At 35.1% G+C, this 21,319-nt stretch overlaps 1 protein-coding gene across 1 annotated transcript; it reads right to left on the reverse strand.

The window, feature by feature from the left end:
- Positions 1 to 463: 463 nt before the first annotated feature.
- LOC127839548 (neuronal acetylcholine receptor subunit alpha-6-like) lies at positions 464 to 7,570 on the reverse strand. Its single transcript, XM_052367938.1, has 4 exons — positions 7,231 to 7,570; positions 4,118 to 4,465; positions 2,905 to 3,692; positions 464 to 584 (listed from the first exon to the last, which is right to left on the reverse strand). Exons 1-4 carry the CDS (start codon positions 7,534 to 7,536, stop codon positions 464 to 466), a joined length of 1,563 nt encoding a protein of 520 aa, XP_052223898.1. The 5' UTR covers positions 7,537 to 7,570.
- Positions 7,571 to 21,319: the final 13,749 nt, after the last annotated feature.

Here is a 21,319-nt window from a genome sequence, read left to right on the forward strand (position 1 = left end):
AGAGGTCGCAGCTCTCAGCTAATTTGCATATCATGATTACTTGATTTGCATATCAAGCGAAAGAGGATGATCCGAAAACAAATCTTTGCGATAGCTTGCGAACTTTTGCGAACTATAGCGAGGATTTGCGTATTGTAGCGAATTGAATCCGACGCATTTAAGCGATTTATAACGATAAGTTAACGTTCAGAAAACGAACAGTATACGCTCGTATACGAATCAATCCGAAGGGTAACTACGATAGGCGAATCTATGCGAATCCATCCGAATAATAGCGCTCCTGATTGTTTTAGTAGTTTGTGCAGACATATGCCTATATTTCATATATATAATGTTGAAGGTATCATTATTTCTTCGTCAAATGGAAGATATACAACGCCTTAAACTGCAGTATGTTGCTGCTATGGCCAATCAAGAAGTAGTCCAGCAACAACTAAACATTCATCGCTTTCTCAGAGGCCGACTAAGGTGGAGAAGAGGAGCCAGAGCACGTAATATCTGGAGAAGACCATGGCTGCATTCCGGGAGACGGCGCCAATTTGGCATCTATGATCAGCTCATGGTTGAGCTCAGAAGTGAAGATCCTGGAACATTTAAGAAATTCCTCCGCATGCCTACTTAAATGTACGATAGTACGAAGGTTCGTCATCGATTCGTGAAGCAACACACTCGGTGGTACAGGGAGCCCTTGGATCCAGGGCCAAAGTTAGCTGTCACACTACGTCACCTGGTTTCTGGTGTCAAGTACTCAGTATTCCTGGCGGGTCACTGAGAATACCCTCTCTGTACTGGTCACAGACGAGTGCCATGCTATATGTGAAGAATATGTTGATGAGGTTATGACAGCCCCCTCTACACCTAAAGAATGGAGACAACTGGCTGATGATTTCCTCAAGAATTGGAACTTTCCAAATTGCGTTGCTGCTATTGATGGCACGCACATAGCTATCAGAAAGCCTGCCAGCTCTGGTTCCTTATATTATAATTATAAGGGATTCTTCAGCATCATCTTACTGGTCATTGTCGACTCGGACGACAAGTTCGTATGGTGTGATCTGGGTTGTGAGTATTAGTCTACATAAATTTAACTGCATTATTTTGTAATTACATAAATTATATACATTTAGTGCTGTTTTCAATGTACAGTTGTATACTGACAATTTCTTATCCTTTTGTATTTTCAGGATACGGTTCAAGTGGATATGCCAAGATTTATAATGAATCAGAATTCCTTTAGATGGTGCTGGATGGTTCCATTGGATTTCCAGACCCACAGCCCTTTCCAAATGACATCGTCGATATGCCCTATTTCTTGGTTGGAGATGACGCTTTTAGCCTTAGCGAGAACATGCAGACACCCTATGGACATAGAGTCCTGACAAGAGACGAAAGCATCCTGAATTACTGGTTATCCAGGGCTAGGAGAGTATCAGAAAGTGCATTTGGGATTTTGGCCAACCGATTTCAGGTACAGTAAAGTGCCGCTATTAAGACCAGGAAAATAGAGGTCTCAATAGCGAAGTGGTCTTAATATCAGACCATTTTCATTCATAAATTAACCATTTGGGACTTGAATATTGTCAAAAACGCATAAGGTTTTTAATCTTCGAAGTGGTCTTAATAGCGGAACTTTACTGCAATACCCTTTTTCAAAACAATTTCATTTATAAAGAATTGTTCACGTTAACTTTTAACACATAACAATACTGGTCATCTGTAATTTCAGATACTTCTCACAAAGATGAACCACAGCCCATCCACAGTAAGGCTGATTGTAAAGACATGCTGCATTCTCCACAACTTGATGATGATCAGGTACCCCACCATGCAGAATATACTGGTTAACCATGATGATAGAAGAGGCGATCTGGTTCCTAGGAAATGGAGAAGAGGTCGCAACTTGAAGGGTACCAGGAATGTCAATATCAGGGGCCACAACACAGCAATAAAAAAAGCAAGATTGTGAGAAACACTCTGAAGCACTGGGTCAACTCTCCAGCGGGATGTGTGCCATAGCAAGACAGGATGGTGCCACATTAGATATTGAAATAAAGTGTAACATATTAGTGGAATAAATTAATAAAGAGTATTGTTGTTTTTGTATCGGCCTTATAAAGGGAACTAATAGTAAAAGTAAGACACGAAATTTACGCAAAATCTTTAATGAAAAAGACTTCATGTATAATCAACACGCATTGTCGAGTCGGAAAAAAGTAAGTCTATATCAAAACGCCCGGATGCAGAAACACCGTTTCGGAAATATTTGGCGATATGCGCAATTATGCGCACGGTTGCGCTTACATTCGTATCTTAACGCTCTTAATAGCTCCTAATCGCTAACCGAGAGAACGAATATTATTTGCGCGACCTAACGCTTTCTAGCGAATTGCAGTAACTGTTCGTCAAACTTCGTAAATCATTCGCACCAAATAGTTCCTCTACGTTCACCTTTCGTTATAATATTACACGATGCAACACGTTTTCAAGCAATTTCGGCAAGAATTCGCTAGAATTCATAAATTTACCCTTTTCGCCAGGCTTCGTCATATGGATTCGTCTATGTGTGAGGAGGCTTTTATCTACGATAATCCTCTACATATAACTTGAATATCGCAGGTTGTATTTGTCATAATACCATTAAAACATTTATGCGGTAATAACGGTCTTTACCTTCCGTCTATTACGGTAATACCATATCCCTTAAATTTCTTACTAATTTCGCAATACATGTGTAATAAGCCTTGTTTGATCATTTTTTTACATTATGGACAGAAGGTAAAAACGAAACGAGCAATTATTAGGGAAACATAAAACTGGCAGATGACTTAGGGTAACTGACCACCCGTATTCCCGTAGAGCATGGTCATAAAGATACAAATCGAGGAAATGTTGAAAACGACAAACAAAGCAAAGAAAAACCAGTTAAGCCGCAAGGAAACTTTGCCCCAGTCAAGAATTTCCGCTTCTACCCGTTCTTTGCCAATACCGTCTCCATTATCTTGACATTCGTCTTTATAGACCGACTCCACCGTGGTTTTGTCGCACTTTCCTTGCTCCGGAAATCGATCGCCGTCACCCTTCGTGATATTCGAGGAGCGCTGGACTGACTTGATGCATTTCATGCACGTGGAGCACGTGATAAGCGACGATAACCATTCCGGTACGCTGTCGCGGCGACCCTCGATTCGGACAAGGCAGATGGAAACTATCGTTATGACAGCGCTTTCAACTATTTGTAGGGTGACAAACACAGATAGGTAGCATACGTTTTCTGAATTAGCCGGAAGGGTCGCCTGAACGATCGTCGCAAACACCATAAAGGAGAGAAACACGGTTACTGCGTATCCGGTTTTCTCGCCACTTCGTTCCGGTAACAGAAACACACAGTCGTTCAACGTTATAAGAACGATTAGCGGCAGGATAATGTTGTGAACAACGTATCTTGGTTTGCGCTTCAGATGCACGTCAAAAATCATCATGGGGCGCGGCTCTGTCAAGTTTCGGGTCCTGACGCCAACTAGATCCCACTCGGGGTTATGTAAAATATCTTCTAAGTGTGCCGCCGGCCCTGTATCTGGTCCCCAAATGCGGATTTCAGACGCCATGTATCCCCATGTCACGAATATCATTTTACAGGCCTGCCTGTCGAACGGAAAATACGTGATGTCAAAATTGCATCGGGAGGTGAATATCTGAAACGAGGCAATATATTTAAAATACAAAAATATAGATCTGTTCAGTGTCGATATATCAAACTATTTCCCAAGCATCTTATACAGTTGATAAACCAGACAATATCGGTAAAATTACCATTCAAATTCACCCGTACCCGGAGGCTATGTTAACCTTCACTTTTTGTTGCTTCAATCAATCGTGAATTAAGGTAGCGCCACTGTAATGATTTCCCGCGATTTCTTCAAAGATCGAAGAACCATTTTACCTGTTCACTTATAGATATATAATTTAAGCATAAATTATAGGAAATCGAATATTCCAGCATTCGAATAGGTTTGGCATCGTTAGTAGAAAATTATGGCAAGTTTATCCGTATAATTATTTAAAACACATTTTTAAAGGAAAAAACAAACACCAAAGCATATTGTATAGTTAAAACAACCTGGTAGGGTTCCCACGTGACAATCCCATCGGACGTGACGATCACATTGAGTGTCTGGTCTCCCAGCGTCTTGAAATCATCAACAGAGTTCTTGACAGACACATCCGGTTTCCAGACGCTGTTCTGTGGGTAGACGCCCGTCTGTATGCCGTCATAGTCGCTCGGGTTCCAGACCAAATGTTCGTCACGCCAGCTTAGTCGTAAAGACGCAGAGACCTTCAACGTCTGCATCACCTCATCGACGTCATATATGACGTAGATCAGAAGAGACACATGGACAATTGTCGCTATGGATTGGTCCATCATTGGCCTCGATATGACGTCATATTCGTTTGTTTGAAATAACGTCTTACGTAGTGACGTGACATTATGTAGGGAATATGACGATACCGTTGGCGCTAGTAAACTACCGAAAACCATAACACATAAGTAATCCATTTTATGACGCTAGTTTACGCTTATGGTACTCCTTCGTTTCATATGTGATTAAAACCGGAATTTAGTACTGTAGAGAAACTTCGAGAATACTACACCGTAATAATTGGCCTTGATAGTAAATAATTCTACGTGGTACAAAGCTTTCTAATTGTTCTTTGATATAATCGCGGATAAATGAACTGTAATTACGCACAGCGACTAATTGCCATCGGTTGTTAATTCTGATCGATGGCGCGAGAAGCACTGACAATAGGGGTACATTACCGTACGGGAAATGTAATCAATTTCTGCTCATAGACATTGCGATTCCTAATGGGAAGATGAATACAAACTAATTGCTGAACCCGTTCAATTTGATCATAATCAATGCTGTCGTTTAAACATATTGTTTATTAGATTTTTTCCGATGGCAACGTTGGTACTTATATTTGATAACGACAGTGCTATTAAATAACAACATGTGCTATGAAACATTCTCAATTTGTGTGCTTAGCAATAAAAGTATTAATTTTAACATTAGTGTATGATGACGTCATACAATTAAGCTCACTAATATATATATATATATATATATATATGATATAACAGTCACAATAAAAACCGTACACACGCTTTGTGTATGGAACAATATGCATTGTCAAAGGTTTTGGAGACCCGGACTAGTTTTAACTTTTGCTTAAGCCTTTCGTTATTATAGCTTTCAATCACTTCTTTAAGAGCATTTCTTTTTTCAAGTAAATGCCATACACAATAAAAACGTTTGTTAGCTTTATACAATAGCAGTTACAATTTGGAAACCTAAGTTAATTTGTGTATTTTTACATATTATTTAAATGGTTCATGATGCATGAGCTGATATTGATTGGACGAGAAGACTTCAAGTGAGTTTTAGGTGGTGACCCAAACTTTTATCATTATTTTATCATTTGTTGTCGTATGTTTTATGTCATTTTATTTTTATGTATTATCTATGCAACACATGTATATATTTTGCCCTAAAACGACTCGAGGACAAGCCATAGCCGCCTGACAAAAATTTACCATTACCATGTTGCCCTTTATCAGTACATGAATTGTTACATACTAAAACATTACGTTGTCATCAGTATTAAGATAAGATTTTTTTGTAACATTCAACATTTGTTGACCTGATGAAAACAAATGCAGTGCAGATATTTCGCAATACTGTGTATGCGTTGACTAGGTTTCGTGTTTCAATCTTACATACTTGTCAAACGTAATTGCAGTATAGAGTGTACAGGTATGTCTATTTTTTAATAAGTCACACGCCTTTTGCCCTCTGATAAAATACTTTGTCATTCTTAGTCCGATCATCACGTTTGATTTATATGTTATTCTCGTGATAATGTCTTCAAGTTTGAGAAAAGACGGACAAACGCTCATATAAACAGTCGTAGCAAATGGAACGAAAAGTTTGATATTTTCACTGAGAACGAAATTTATTCAGCCAATAAATTTTAAACTTCACAGGAACATATACCACTAAATAAGGTACTATTACATTTTAAACTTTAACACGGAAATAACTGTTGTTAACATGAACGTGTGGTTGATTTTTAACACATTTACAAATGACAAAAAATTGCTAAGCGTGGCGAGCATCTAATCGGAATCAGAATGAACTTTAAGTTAAGCTGCAAGTATTCTCGCACTATATTTATGCTTACAATATACCATCCCAAAGAAAACACTGGTACAAGTAACATTAAAGAAGAAAAATGCAAAGAAAAACAACCAGTCCAGTTGAATGATTATCCCACTCATGTCACCCTTGTCCAATTTGTCAGAACAAATGGTGGCAGTATCCTCTGAGTCAACGGAATGTTTAAAATCTTTTAAAGCTGTCAATTTCTGTTTTTCTAAAAGAACATTCGATTTTTTAGAGCGAACGTCTTTGATGGGTCTATTTTTCCAGGAGTCGAAGCAGTTTGCAATACTTATAATTGCTTTCGGAATATGGCCAGTGCAGCTTTCAAGCCGAACCAATAAGATGGTGACAATGGTTATAACAGCACTCTCGATGATTTGCATGGTTACAAAAACGGATAGGTAGCAAACGTTCTCTGAGTTCACTGGAAGTGTTTCCTATACGATGGTAGAGAAGACAACAAAGGAGAGAAAACTGTGATGGCATAACTTGTTTTTTCGCCACTCTGACCCGGTAAAAGGAAAACACATCCATTAAGTGCGATCAACACTAGCAACGGAAGTATAATATAAGTAACGATGTACCTTGGTTTTCGTTTCAGGTGAAGGTTAAATACCATCATATGCCTCGGTTTTGAGAAGTTACTTTCGGAGACTTCGACAAGAGTCCATTCTGGGTTATTGATGAGCTCCTGCCAATTAGCAGACGGGCCAGTGTCTGGTCCCATGATACGTATTTCGTCAGATGTATAGCCCATGTCACAAACCGTAATTCACACGTTTGTTTGTCGAATGGGAAATACGTTATATCAAACGCACACCGAGAAGTAAAAATCTGTAAATTGAAAAGACCAATTAACAATAGTATTTCATTAGCGCTGATGATCAATTTCTTAATAGTATTGTTTCACCCAGCGTTGGTGACGGATGTGTAAACAATAACTGAAAGTATTTGAAAAACACATTACCTCGTGTTGTTTCATGCATTAACACAACAAATAACTTACATGAAATGGTTCCCACGTGACGATCCCTTGATTGGAAACGATGACATTCAGCGTTGGATCCCCAAGTGTTTTGAAATCATCAATCGTGTTTTTCAGTGCAATTCCAGGCTTCCAGACGTACTCTTGTGGATACACACCGGTGGTTATTCCGCCGAAATCATCCGGTTCCCACATGAGATTTTCATCCACCCAATTTAGAAGAAGAGATCCTGACACCTTTAGTGTTTGTGTCACCTCGTCTACGTCATAAATCACAAAAATGTTAAGCGAAACGTGAACGGATGTTGCATTCGATTGATCTCTCATTGGTCGAGCTATTTTATCATACTCATTCTTGACAAATAACGTTTTTCTGAGAGACGTTACATTAAAAATAGAATACCCCATTATAGGAACAACGCCTAGGATTACAGTTATCAACGTGAAACGGACTAAAACCGCTTTCTCCATTTTTGAACGACCCTTGTCTTCAAATGGTGTCTTGTCAATGTCGAAATCTTTTATATACTTGTTCAAGTCCCTCGAGAACACTTTTCATTACCACATAGTACTTCGTCTTAATGGTGTATGAATGCATCCCTAGTGAAAAGCAATCCAAAATATAAATGTAAACAAGTAACGAATTAACCGGTTTGTTGAATGGATATTTTTTAGAACGGAGTCGACTTAAATATGTTGCCAACAATAAAATATTTTCTTCAATCATAATTTTGCTTTCAACATGGATACATGTTATATCACCGCTACAAGAAAACCTCTACATCAGACCACTTATAGGGATATATCCATACAAATTTGCTATGTATTTTTTTCAGCAATTATGTTTTTTTCTGGATTCATAGAAGATAAACAACTTTCAATACTATGATAACCAGACTTCATGATGACGCAATTGCATTTTTATACATCGAGGAATGTTCAAAATTGTTCCTCAAGATAGCGTGATATTTAATATTTGGATCATTATTAAAAAGCGTGTTTGATGCTAGATATTTTCATATGAATGGACACGATCTACGTCTTTAAGGCTGTGAGAAAATAAATATGAAACCCGATTGCTTTACGTATAGATAAATATACATCTAAAAATAAACTATAGAACTATTGAATATTTGGAACTACTTCTTTACTGTCAGTAATTTTATATATTACTGCGCTATTCAAGAGAACACGTGTTTGGTAATAGATGCTACTGCCTTATTCATTGCAAAAAATAGATGCGATTTAAATACTGACATGTATTTATAGTATGAAGCCATTCATTTTACATCTACCTGCATTAATATTCTGGCTATTTTCATCGATTCGATAACATGTTTTATTGCTTACCATCAGGTTCTAAAGTCAAGAATTCTTCTTGGGGAATATTTATGTATTCCTCAAGAATATTTATTTATATCTAAGGAAGATTTGATTAATTTATTCATATGGAGGATGTATTTATTTCTAAATAAACCTGAAATCTTCATAAGGAAGAAATATTTCATCCTAAAAAAAATTCGCAATGATTTACCTTTTTAGCTGCGTAAATTGTATTATTCTTAAAATATTTGAATTCGTCCTATTCTACTCGAAAAGGAGTAAAGGAAGAATTCCAGCGTATCGATTAACTATCCCTTAGCGTATCAGTAATTCTTCCTAGCTTAAAAGGCATTCAAAATCCGCGCAACAATTCAACATACAGCTTTCTACGGGGCTTTGATTGGATATTATCGGCGAAAATATAAAATCTACATTGTTCGGATATCTAAGTTTTTTTTTTTTAATTCCATTAGTATATACACTGTAGTGTGCTATATGCCATACATATTGTGAGATATTCGTTATCAACGACACTTATAATGTTTTGGGGGTATATAAAAGTAGGAATCTCGATATCGTGTGTGATAATTATCGCAATATATTATTTCGTTGGTTATGCTCAATTGTTCTTTGCTGCATTTGTGAATAAAAAATAAAACGAATTAGAACGTTTTATGTATTTTGAGTGTATGAAGGTTATGTATAGTAAAATTTAAAAAAAGGGATCTTTAAACAATGTTTTTAAAATTACCTGATCGCTAGCATTACAATGCTAGCAGCATTACCACACACAACGCCTAGTAGCCTTAAAACATATCATACTGCCAAACAAAATTATATTACACAAATAAGCATTATGCACAATCCAGTTGTAAACACGCTTGCGAATCCTTCACATCTCTAGTGTTAAACATAATGCTACGCGCCAAACGATAAACAACATTATTGATATGACATGTTCGGCGTGTGATGCAATATTACCAACTGAAATTGAAATTTCAAATTGAATTTTAAATTTAAATTGATTTTAAATTTAAATAAATTTTTAAATTAAATTGAAATGGACAATTTAAGTGAAATTTTCAAAAGTTACATGTATCAAACATTTGCTTGTTAGAATGATTTCCTTGTATTTTATGTATACTCTAAAATAAAGCACATTTGCACAAAGTATTATTTTCCTTTAAATGTCGTAAATCTTTGATGAGCTCTTTTCGGACAGCGAGACCAGTATTTTTAACAATACCAGCCTTACCAGGGTGCAGGATCACGTTACTTTTTTGGGTCCCAAATAAAACGTTAATTGATTTACACACACTGGATAGTTTTCTTTTTTTCTACTAACTTAAAAAAAATCTTACGAATGTTCACTAGTGCTTAAAAGACAATTCTTTATTCTGCGTATGGCAATGTGAAATACATCAGAATTACTTTATTAAATTATCATGTGGTGTTGGACAAAAATTCTATGTCAACTGTTTTTATGTACATGGTTATGTTTCACGAAACGTGGACTTTTGTCTGCGATACCAGACGTTTTGAATGATTTATTTTTGAATTAAGCTATCAACACAAACTGCAAGAAAAACTGTCTTTTATGCAATAAAGAGTTTTGCAAATGTATTTCAATGACTTGGGGTACTTGCAAAAACAAAGTTCTTATTGGTGTATTAACATTCTGTCCATCCCGTGTTTAAAATCCGGGAAAACCCGTTTATTCTGGACCTTGATAACACAATTTCATACAGTAACGAATCTTTTCTTATTGCTACGATAGTCTTGTACAAACATCGTACTTTTATAAAAAATACTTCCACCTTTTTGTAAAATAATATATAATATGTGTAAACGTTTTGTAAATAGGAAACGTATTTTTTTTTTGTTATAAAAAACAGAACAGCCTTTCGTATACAAAACTTGTTCATTAAATGATCACCTTTAAAACAAATTCCGCAAATGACTTCGTTTGAGGGCAAATAATGTATTATCTTGTAAATATTTATATATCTAAGGATTGTGTGTATCTTCATAGCTCAAAAGACATACATGTACTCGTATCGACCTATGTCTCACGGTTAAAACACGATTTCTTACAAAAGATATTTATTGATATTCCATCTTGTCCCAATTGATAAAGATGTTGAGGGATTTCAAGATACTATAATGCGTGTTATGGTAGGTTTGAAATCTATGGCAAGCAAACATTTTACACATTTTAAATACAAAAATGGTTAATTTAAAAAGTACTTTACTTACTACGACCAGTCGTTCACTAGGTTAAACTTACCAACATACTCGTCGACATTGTCGCTGCATGGTGTATTTAATCAATCAGTTGTTTGCAGTAAGGCCATTACAGGAAACAATGAATATACACCTTTAAATGGTACGAGATACATATAATGAGAAAAAAAAGTCGTTTCTAAAGGCTTCACCCGGTTGTTTAAAGGGGCCTTTTCACAGATTTTGGCATTTTTTAACTTATTCATTAAATGCTTTATATCGATAAATGTAAACATTGGATCGTAAAAGCTCCAGTAAAAAATCAAGAATAAAATCAAAAAAAGGAAAAGAACATTGCCCGGACCAGGTTTCGAACCAGTGACCCCTGGAGTCCTGCCAGAGTCCTGATGTAAAAACGCTTTAGCCTACTGAGCTATTCCGCCGAGTACATATTCTTGAAGTATTTTATACCTTATATAAGCAATCTTCGTAGTTTCACAAAATTTAACGACAAAAACAGAACTCTCCAAATTATTCAATCGTTTCGCGTTGCAACGCTTTATAATTTTTAGGTTTTAAAATCGTCAAAATATGCATATAATGGCTATATTAGACCATGGTAAATGTTCAGTATTACTGTTTCCTCACAAATATCATAACTAACACGAAAATTTGCGAATCTGAAACAACTTTTTTCAATTTTGTCAATTTACCAAAGCGTGAAAAGATCCCTTTAAGTTGTGAGTCAAAGAAATTGGTAAAATGATATAACCAAAATCGGACGCAAAGATAATGCTAACAATTTTTAGCATAATTAATACGTATATCGGTGATTAAATCGTTATGTCTTTTTGGTCATTTTACCCATTAACATATCATTAATCATGATATGTTTAAAAGTATGTTATAAACATATAATTGAGTGCAATATTTTATCATAAAATTGGTATATCTGTTACTGTGCTATCATCTTGTCTCTACAGTCATCGTATTGTGTCAAACTATTTCCTTTTGCATCTGATCCTAATTATACCAAATATTGTTTGTGACATTCTTATTTTCAAAAGATTTTTTTAAAACACACCCTGATTCCGTAGGGGTTTTTCATGTCCCAAACAACCATATTTTCTTTCAATTAAGACATTCAAACAGTTGTTTTCAGATATAACGAACGGAAAGGATAAATAATTATCCCCACGCATTCCGGAGAAAAAGTGTGGACTATGTGGTTATCTCCGCCGTCCGTCCGTCCGTCCTGGCCACTATGTCCTCATACACTATTATCACTAGAACCTTGAAACTTACACACATGGTAGCTATGAGCATATGTGCGACGGTGACAGCGACGGAATTTTAATCTGACCCCTGGGTCAAAAGTAATGGGGGTTGGGGTGGGGCCGGGTCAGAGATTTTCCTGCAAGCGAAATTCGAAAAAGGCTCATAACTACTGCGTCCCTTCAGATATTGCTTTCATATTTGGTATGCATGTGCATCAAGACAACACCTCTCCATGCGCATACAATTTTATACCCCCGTGACATTGACCTTAGCTTGAGGTCAGTGTTCAGGTTTCAAAATCTTCGACCGCGATTCCAAAAAGGCTCATAACTACTGTGTCCCTTCAGATATTGCTTTCATATTTTGTATGCATGTGTATCTGGACAACACATTTCTATGCGCAATGAATGTTTGACCTCTGTAACCTTGACCTAAGCTTTAGGTCAGCGTTCAGGTTTCAAAATCTTCGACCGCGATTCGAAAAAGGCTCATAACTTCTGTGTCCCTTCAGATATTGCTTTCATATTTGGTATGCATGTGTATCTGGACAACACCTTTCTATGCGCATACAATTTTTGACCCATGTTACCTTGACCTTAAACTTGAGGTCAGTGTTCAGGTTTCGAAATCAGCGACCACGATTCGAAAAATGATCATTCCTACAGTGTCCCTTCAGATTTTGCTTTCATATTTGGTACGCATGTGTATCTGGACAACATCTTTCCATGCGCATGACATTTTTTAACTTGGGGTCCGCGTTCAGGTTTCGAAATCTGCGACTGCGATTCAAACGTCCGTGTCCCTTCAGACATTGTTTTCATATTTGGTACGCATGTGTATATGGACAAGACCTTTTCATGCGAATAAAATGTTTGACCCCTGTGACCTTGACCTTGAACTTAGGGTCCGCGTTTAGATTTTGAAATCTATAATGTGGTTATCTCCGCCGTCTGTCTGTCTGTCGTGGCCACTATCTCATCCTACACTATTAGCACTAGAACCTTGAAACGTACACACATGGTAGCTATGTGCATATCTGCGACAGTGCACTATTTGGATTTTTTATTTTACCCCGGGGTCAAAAGTTAAGGGGGTTGGGGTGGCGCCGGGTCAGAGATTTTCACTCATTTTTTAGGTTATTTTACATTAACTTGTTCATTTCTTCACCGATTTTCTTCAAATTTGTACTGAACATTTCTTATGACAATACGGTCAATCTCAACTATGCATGGACCCATTATCAACCCTGGGGCGCCCCTAGGTCAAACATACAGCGTGGTGATACAGGTCGGCCTCTGCCGCCTCATTTCTAGTTAGAGACTGTTTTTGCAGAACATCTCGTTTTAATTATTTGATGGGTGCGAATTTTCCTTAAGAAGTTCCATTCGCAGATATAGTCAAGTAAATGTTCTCTTCATTCTGGGCTTACTCAAGTCGGAAATTTTCTTTGTCTCGCTTGAAATTAAAATAACAAGAACTCTGACTTTGTTGTTTCATAACAAACTACTCTTGTATTAAATATTTCATATAATGAAAAAAAGTAAACTATAAACCAACCCAAACGTCTGATGGTAGAATTTATTCACAAATGTCGTTCGCCAGTTTTTCATCAACTACTACTAATAGCGAAATCCAAAATTTTATGAAGTATTTGTAAGGACGACTGGTTCTATTGTAAAACGAAAATACATCAACACTCAGATCCCACAAACAAAAGATTATTGCCCCAATAATTTATAGCTTGTTTTTCTGAAAATGCACTTTGTTTTATCTTTGCTACTGACGTTTGCTATCGGAAGTGCTATCGGAAACTTAAAACACATACATAATGTCTTAAATTACTGCCGAATGCATGCTTTTTTGCGCTATGTCTTATGTCGATTTCCAGAAAATTTTAAATGCCTGCTAGTAACCTCAAAAAAGCACACATTTCAACACCGCATCGATAAAACTTTGCGCCAATTTGATTGGATATATTCTTTGAGATTATACAATATTTATTAATATAGCATGCATAGGATTCAACCGTGAAATGGAAATAACCCTCTCTGAAACTTTCAGAAATGCTCGGAAAAAACAAACAAAGTTTTTCAACCTGTTACAGAATGAAACAAATAATAAATCGCAATCATATGGTTTGGGCACCGGGCATCGGGGAAGAAGTGGAAAAGTATTTACAAAATCAAACAACTGAATTGAAAACCAAAACTGCCCAAACTGTCTTGCTGTGTTAGGCATGTTAAAATGGTTCATTAAATGTGGTGATGGTGATTCTAGTGGCTTGTTTTGATGTTGAGTATTTAAACAAGAGTGTGTTATCAATAGACCTTGTCTCTACACGAGCGACTGGGCATCGTTGACCTAGTCATGGTGTCGTTTAAACGTGTTATGTGTAATTTAAGTATAAAAAACCCCGAAGGACAAACGTTTCGATGTTTATAAACATGTTATGCGTTATGTGCAAAATCAGGCCTCCCACTTTACAATTAATAATACATGCATTTAAGATATAGCAAAAATTTGAATGAGCGTTTTGATGACGAACATAAAATAATTTATAATACTGGAACATAATAAAACGTTATGAATATAGCTGAAACACTCATTCGAAGTTTAAAAGTTCTTCACGACACTATAGATCTGACTGTTTGTGTCTGTGTTACGCACTAAATTATTCTTGCTTGATTAACTCACGACAATACATTGTACCAGAGAAAATGAAGAAGAGCAACACCAATGACAATGCCACATCAGGAATAATTTACAGAAATACCGCAATACCAAGTCGGGAAGGAAACTCCTATAAAGGAAAACATAGCCAAATCCAATGCAATGACGTCAACGGAAAATTCTCAAAGGCAAATAAGAAAACAACAACATTGGAGTGATTAGTGTAAGAAGGTTGCGTTAGATATTGGGAAGTCATTTTGCAACGGATTGCTCAAGTTCGAAAGTTCGAAACTTCGCAGTCAATAACGTTCACCAACGAAACTTATGTGACACAAAGTATTCGAACGGTTTTCACGAACAACACTAAAAATCGCATTTGATGCAAGAATTTGAGAAAATTCACAGTAAATACAAAGAAGGTTTATTTCTGTCTGGAAATAAACAACAACCATTGAGTTTCTACACCAATATAAATCATATATGGGTTTCGGAGCAAACACTGTTCCAAACAAGAGTGGATTATTATATTAGTTATTTCAAGTAATTAATTTGATGGTATAACCAGGGAGCGATAAACGGTAACCACGACGGAAACATATGCAGTTCGCTGATACATTTCAACTAAAGACTGACTTTGGAATACTAAAAAGTCTCATTTCGATTAGTTTTTATCATGAAATGTTTTAATCAGAATATATTGAAATGACATAAATACTTAAGTTGCGTCTGGAAATAAGAGTTTGATTTCGTGACATTAAAATACATCCAATAAGTTAGTTGAATATATGCCAACATTAGGCAGTTTAAAGTCATGCACAAATATAAAAAATATCTTGGATTAAGAGTTGATTGGAATAAGAAATTAAGAAGAAACGAGTGATAATGTTAAGGAATTCGCAACTTTCAAATAAACAATGAAAGAGAAATGTACTAAGTAACTGTGCTTTTAAGACATGAGAATCATATTAACTGCGACTTACTTTTTGCTGCCTCACATCATTCGATAAGCAAAGTAATCCATAAACAAAGAAATGTTAATGTGATTCGCGACCTGATGGATAAAGATATTTTTAATGTTAGAACGATTTCAGAATTACACATTTTTTGTTAAAGCACCACAAAAACAACCTCTTGATTAAGAGTATGTTATGATGCCTTGGAAAAAATAAGTTAAGAAAATAAAAGTCTCAATAAACTTTAATAACAATGACAGGTGTTACATTGAAATCTCTTCGAAGTGTGCCAACGATAGATATGGTTTCTTATAATACAAAGACAAAATCACTGCCTTGTGATTTGATGTGATTTGTAGTTTGAAGTTTGAGGACAACAGAGAACCAGTGATGAAATAAGTTCGTATTTTCTTCTCGGCGCAACGACTGATAGTCGTCGAGACTCATATGAATCAAGTACAATTCACAGAAGAATGGAAAGATTTAGGTTTATTTTCACCGGCTTCTGTGAAAGGAAAAATGGAGCTGTAACGGAAAAAAAAAGATTTCCAGATTGATGTCTGCAAGATAAGTTTAAATCTATTTAGTTTAGCTCGATGACATAACATGCCAAAGGCTCGTTTGAAACGCTCGAGAGTCCGTTTCCAGGATTATCTAAAGAACGCTTCCCCGTGACTTGCCGATCGCTAGACGAACGCTATATCCACTTCATTACTGCGTAGTGGTCAAATGATTGACAGATTAAAAATTGCAAAGTGTCTATATAAAAATTCAGAAGATAAAATATTATGTTTTCGTAGTGCTTCAATCAAGTCGTATACGGTGTTGTGTAAGAACGGTGTTATGGTGAAAGGTATAATAATTCCTTGATTGGACACGATTGGGAAACTGCCATGTGTTCAAGGTGTTTGGGAAAGGCAAATATCGTAATGTTGATTTTTAGTGTGTATAACTATATTTCACACACAATTCTAACCTTCGTTGTTGAACAATAAGGACAAGGAACTCATGGGTCCTGACAAAGTTACGTTTCGTTATGTCAATCCAAAACATAATCCATCTAATTGAATGTAAAAGCTATCCGAAGACATTTGGTGACATGGAACACAATGGCTGACATTCCTCCGAGGCATATGTGCTAAACGTTACGTGAAAACTGAAGGTTTTATGGTTTATATGAAACTAAATGATATGTACATAAAAAGATGTGCACCGGTATAATGTTAAATTACTTTTTCGCTCGGAGGAATACAACAAGAATAAAAATTAATTATACATTTATTTCATGCTTTCCGGTGGTTTATAGAGAAATATCAGTGAATTAAAACTGATAATTTCACTGTTGCAAACAGTGAGATTTAACAGTGAAAATTATCAATAATTTTCACAGTTTACTGTGAAATGACGTCATTTTTTTACGAAATAACGCCATTATCCCAGCGAAATTCTTAAGCTAAATTCTTAAACAATTTATATATACTGTGAAAAAAAGAAGCATACAATAAAATGAAAATTTGTTTGATTCGGTGGAATATCGATTTTAATTCACTCGTGATCACTCGTGAAAATATTATTTTCTATGATCACTCGTGAATCAAAATCAATAGTCCACCGAATCCAACAAATATCATCTACTTGTATATAAATTACAGAATCAGTTTGTCACAATTAAACAAATAAAAAAAACAGTTTTGATTTGTTCAAATAAACGAACAAAACAATGCCAGAGTGAATATAGAGAGTAAGTATTAAAATCAAAATAATTATGTGAAGTCAGATTGCATCAATGAATCATTTTACCAAATTATGAAACAAATATAAAGAGCTAACACTGAGAGTGATTAAATCCTTGACACACATTGTGCATTTTGACTATTTATCTCCAAGTATGCCGCTCAAGAAGGCAATATGGCTCTTGGCATCTTCTTTAGTTTACCATAAGTTTTTTTATATATAAATGTATATACAGCATGACCAAGTGAAAGAACGAATGCTGAATTTTGACCATTGACCTCGTCTTTTTTGCGGCCTTTGACCTTACTCTGGTGCAAAATCGTGTTCCGATCCACACATAACATAAACAATACAATACTTAAAATGTAGATACGGCACTCACTCGGAAAATTCAATTTGAGAATTCAATAATAGTATCATGCATGTCATTGAAATTAAACTATAATTGTCTACCAACATATAACAGATCGTATTCACGGAGAGATAGATAGTACATAAGACATACTTCTTTTAATTTAATAAACAGTATATACACGCATGTTCGTACATTGATAAAGATTAGACCAAACAATAAACAAAAACAAAAAGGTGCACTAACTGAGCATCAATGCGCCCATCGAGTATTAAACATGCGTAGTTTATTTTGTTATCGTGATTAATTGCTCGAGTTAAATTATATTATAAACAAAAGATATAAAGGCATCGATTTGTAGTGTTGCTTTTTCCCGTTTTCACTCAAAGATGACATATTTAGCAAATAATACTACGGAGTTTGTAACGTGTTCTTTGTTTGATTCAGCTTAGGGTTAGTTGCAGAATGAAATTATTGCTAAATTTTGTTCTTACTTGTTGTAAATAAAGTTTTCGATAACAATCCACAAATGTTCAATGAAATGACAATCCTAGAACACGTGAGTATTCGTGTCTGAGTTCATATAAAACAAACCACACAATATTGACGTAACGGGATTGCATTAATAAAGCTAAGTATTGTTTGTTAATATGTGCATGAAGTATTCATATTGGAAGTTTTTAAGTTTGGTGTCAATAGTTAATTTGACTGGTTTGTTGAAGATGGTTCTTTGGTTAATGTCTGGATGATTTATCAAATTGTTTGCACCCTCCAGATTTTTGTTTTATTACAAGGGATTTATTGCCTGTTGTGAATCTTTTTGTATGTTATGTTATTTACTAAGCATCCCTTGTGTTTTATTTTAGTTTATTTTTCCATTTTTCCATTCAATGCTTTTGACAATTTTATGGTATTTTATCAAATCTGCTTTATCAATTTCAAAAAGATTTATTGTGTTTTGAAAAATCCAAGTGTTTCTTTTCTTAAAGTCATTATAATGTTAAATATAATTAATACCGCTTAAAAAGTTTTATTTTTGTTGTTTTATAAAAGAATTATTACAGCAAATTTGTTTTCTGTATTGGTATTTCATATTTTACCATAAGAGACACTGAGTTATCCACACATAATGTTTTTTTAGGACATCGGATTTAAAATTAAGGTATTTTACTTCTTTTTCAGGTGATTGTAAATTCAACATTCCATTGTAGTTACTTTGCCTGTTGATAAATATTCTAATAAGTTTTAAATCTGGTAAAAATATTAATCTGTTTACCCAATTGGCTTTGAGAGATGTTCAGAATATGTAAATAGCTAACAGTTTAAACCACCGACGGCATAATATTGTATGATTCGCTTTCTGGTTATTTTCGTTTACTTTAAAGTGATATTATGGGCATATTTCACTGTTGAATTGAACTGTAAAGAAATAACAGATCAAAAGAGTTAGTTAAAATGTGGTTACTGACCAATAATCTGCAACTCATCTTGCTATCAGTTGTTTATATTTTTATATTTATATATATATTATATTCGATATTTTACATGACTCATCCAGTCCTCTAAGGCGAAATGATCCATAAAAATAGTGTCTTTGTGTCGTATGAATGAATCTGCACTAAAACTATTAGGATTCACATCGTTAATCGAATTATTTCTGTCGTCAGTTGTCAAAACGAAAGTACGGTTGATATTCAAATGCATTATTTTTCTTTTTCCGGGATATTGTTTTAGTTAGTTAACAAATATAAGTGTATATAAAGTGAAAACACCAAAAATAAACAAAGGTTGCGATAGACACATATAAACTGTTAGATGCCCATAATATCACTTTAAATTAAGCTTTTATACGAAAAGTATTCCAGTACTTTGCATGGCCATAAATTTTAATATGCATGATAGTTTGAGCTGAAATATTATCCCAGTGTGACCCAAATTCGACGATGTTACGGTTACATGAAGCAATATTTAGCAAATAATGAAAGAAATAATGAAATGTTTAATAGCACAAAATAATAATTTTTAACTCGGCTGTATTACTTTGAAATGATTCCAAGACAATAATCATCCATTTAATCAATACAAATAGAACATCGTCGAATTTAGGTGTCGTCGAATTTGGGTTGCGGTAGGATAAATATTGTTTCTACTAAAAATGTTTCATGACATTCATTATTCCTATATTTATTCAATATGCGTGATTTATGAAATTGTTTTAACTGCATGTCTCGACTAAATTTTTCTATCAAATCGTCGTTTCATCTGTGACGAATTGGTAATTCGCTGTGACGTCTGTTCTTGACACTGAAAGATAAACACTTTTTATGTATACTGGTCATAATACTCAATTTGACAAAACTATAATTTTGCACGGAAAACAGCGATGTTAAAAAGTATTGTTTCAACCTATATATTATACACTGTTCTGGCTTGATTCATAACGACAAATCGAACAAGAATCTAAATGGTGTTTGGTTTCAGTGCTTTATAGGGATACATTAGTGAAATGAATCAATTAATATTTCACTGTTATGTGACTTGCCAATCGCCAATTTTTGTGATATTCAATGGAAACAATACAGATCTAAAATTGCGACATTATGTTATTATTTGGATGAACTCAGATTATAAGTATATAGAACAGTTAAGTCGTTGTTAAATAGAACATCAGCAAACAACTATTTTATTTTTTGGGGGTTGTGGAAAAAGTAGATATTTTATTCACGGGTGACAAAAGAAAAATAATATAAAACAAGAGATGTGTTTGTCAGAAACACAATGCCCCCTACTGTGCCGCTTTGAAGCAATATATTTGACCTTTGACCTTACAGGATGACCGTGACCTTTCACCACTCAAAATGTGCAGCTCCATGAAATATACATGGATGCCAAATATCAAATTACTATCTTCAATATTGCAAAAGTTATCGGCAATGTTAAAGTTTTCAGACGGTCGCACAGACTGACAGACAGACGGACTGACGGACAATTCAACTGCTATATGCCACCCTACCGGGGGCATGAAAATATGATGGAACTATTTTCTGTATGAAAACTTATGAACTCAAATCTATACTAAACCGTTACAAACAAATAGTGCTTATACAAAACATTCACTCACTCGGATTCACCTGCACGTTATCATATTGTTCGAGTCTTGACTGTGTGGGTGACAGCGATGAGTACGCCAAAGCAACTAATGCTGTAGAGGTAAAATTGTTTAATTCAAATTATACAAATGTATTTTGACCTTTAAGGCAAACAACGGTATGTTTGAACTTATGTAAACAAACTTTTCGACTTTTAATACATAGACTACGTGTTCTATTAATTCTAAATGTGTGCAATATGCCAATCAGTAGATTCATATCAATGTTGTTTTGCAAAAGTATCTTTATAAATATGTCTTGTTACGTTGGTTTCTTTGGAGTACTTCGTATTTGTCATTTTCTTGTAAGGCTGTTGGCAGTTCGTCGTATACAGATTCAGATGTCTCTGTAAGAGTAAATTTGTTCAATGGTTACCGCAAAGCTTTTTCGGACTTCTTTTAGCAAACTAATTTCGTAACAAATATATC

This window comes from Dreissena polymorpha, chromosome 7, assembly GCF_020536995.1.
Source record: "Dreissena polymorpha isolate Duluth1 chromosome 7, UMN_Dpol_1.0, whole genome shotgun sequence".
NCBI classification, from domain to species: domain Eukaryota; kingdom Metazoa; phylum Mollusca; class Bivalvia; order Myida; family Dreissenidae; genus Dreissena; species Dreissena polymorpha.

Excerpts from the sequence above, each read along its gene's own strand:
- LOC127839548 (XM_052367938.1), bottom strand. The coding sequence starts at position 7,536 with ATGAGAGATCAATCGAATGCAACATCCGTTCACGTTTCGCTTAACATT. Across the intron at positions 4,466-7,230 it reads TCACGTGGGAACCATTTCAT|ACGTTATTTCAAACAAACGA; the intron begins GTAAGTTATTTG and ends TCACTACGTAAG. Across the intron at positions 585-2,904 it reads AACTGGTTTTTCTTTGCTTT|GATCTTCACTTCTGAGCTCA; the intron begins GTTTGTCGTTTT and ends TAAATGTTCCAG.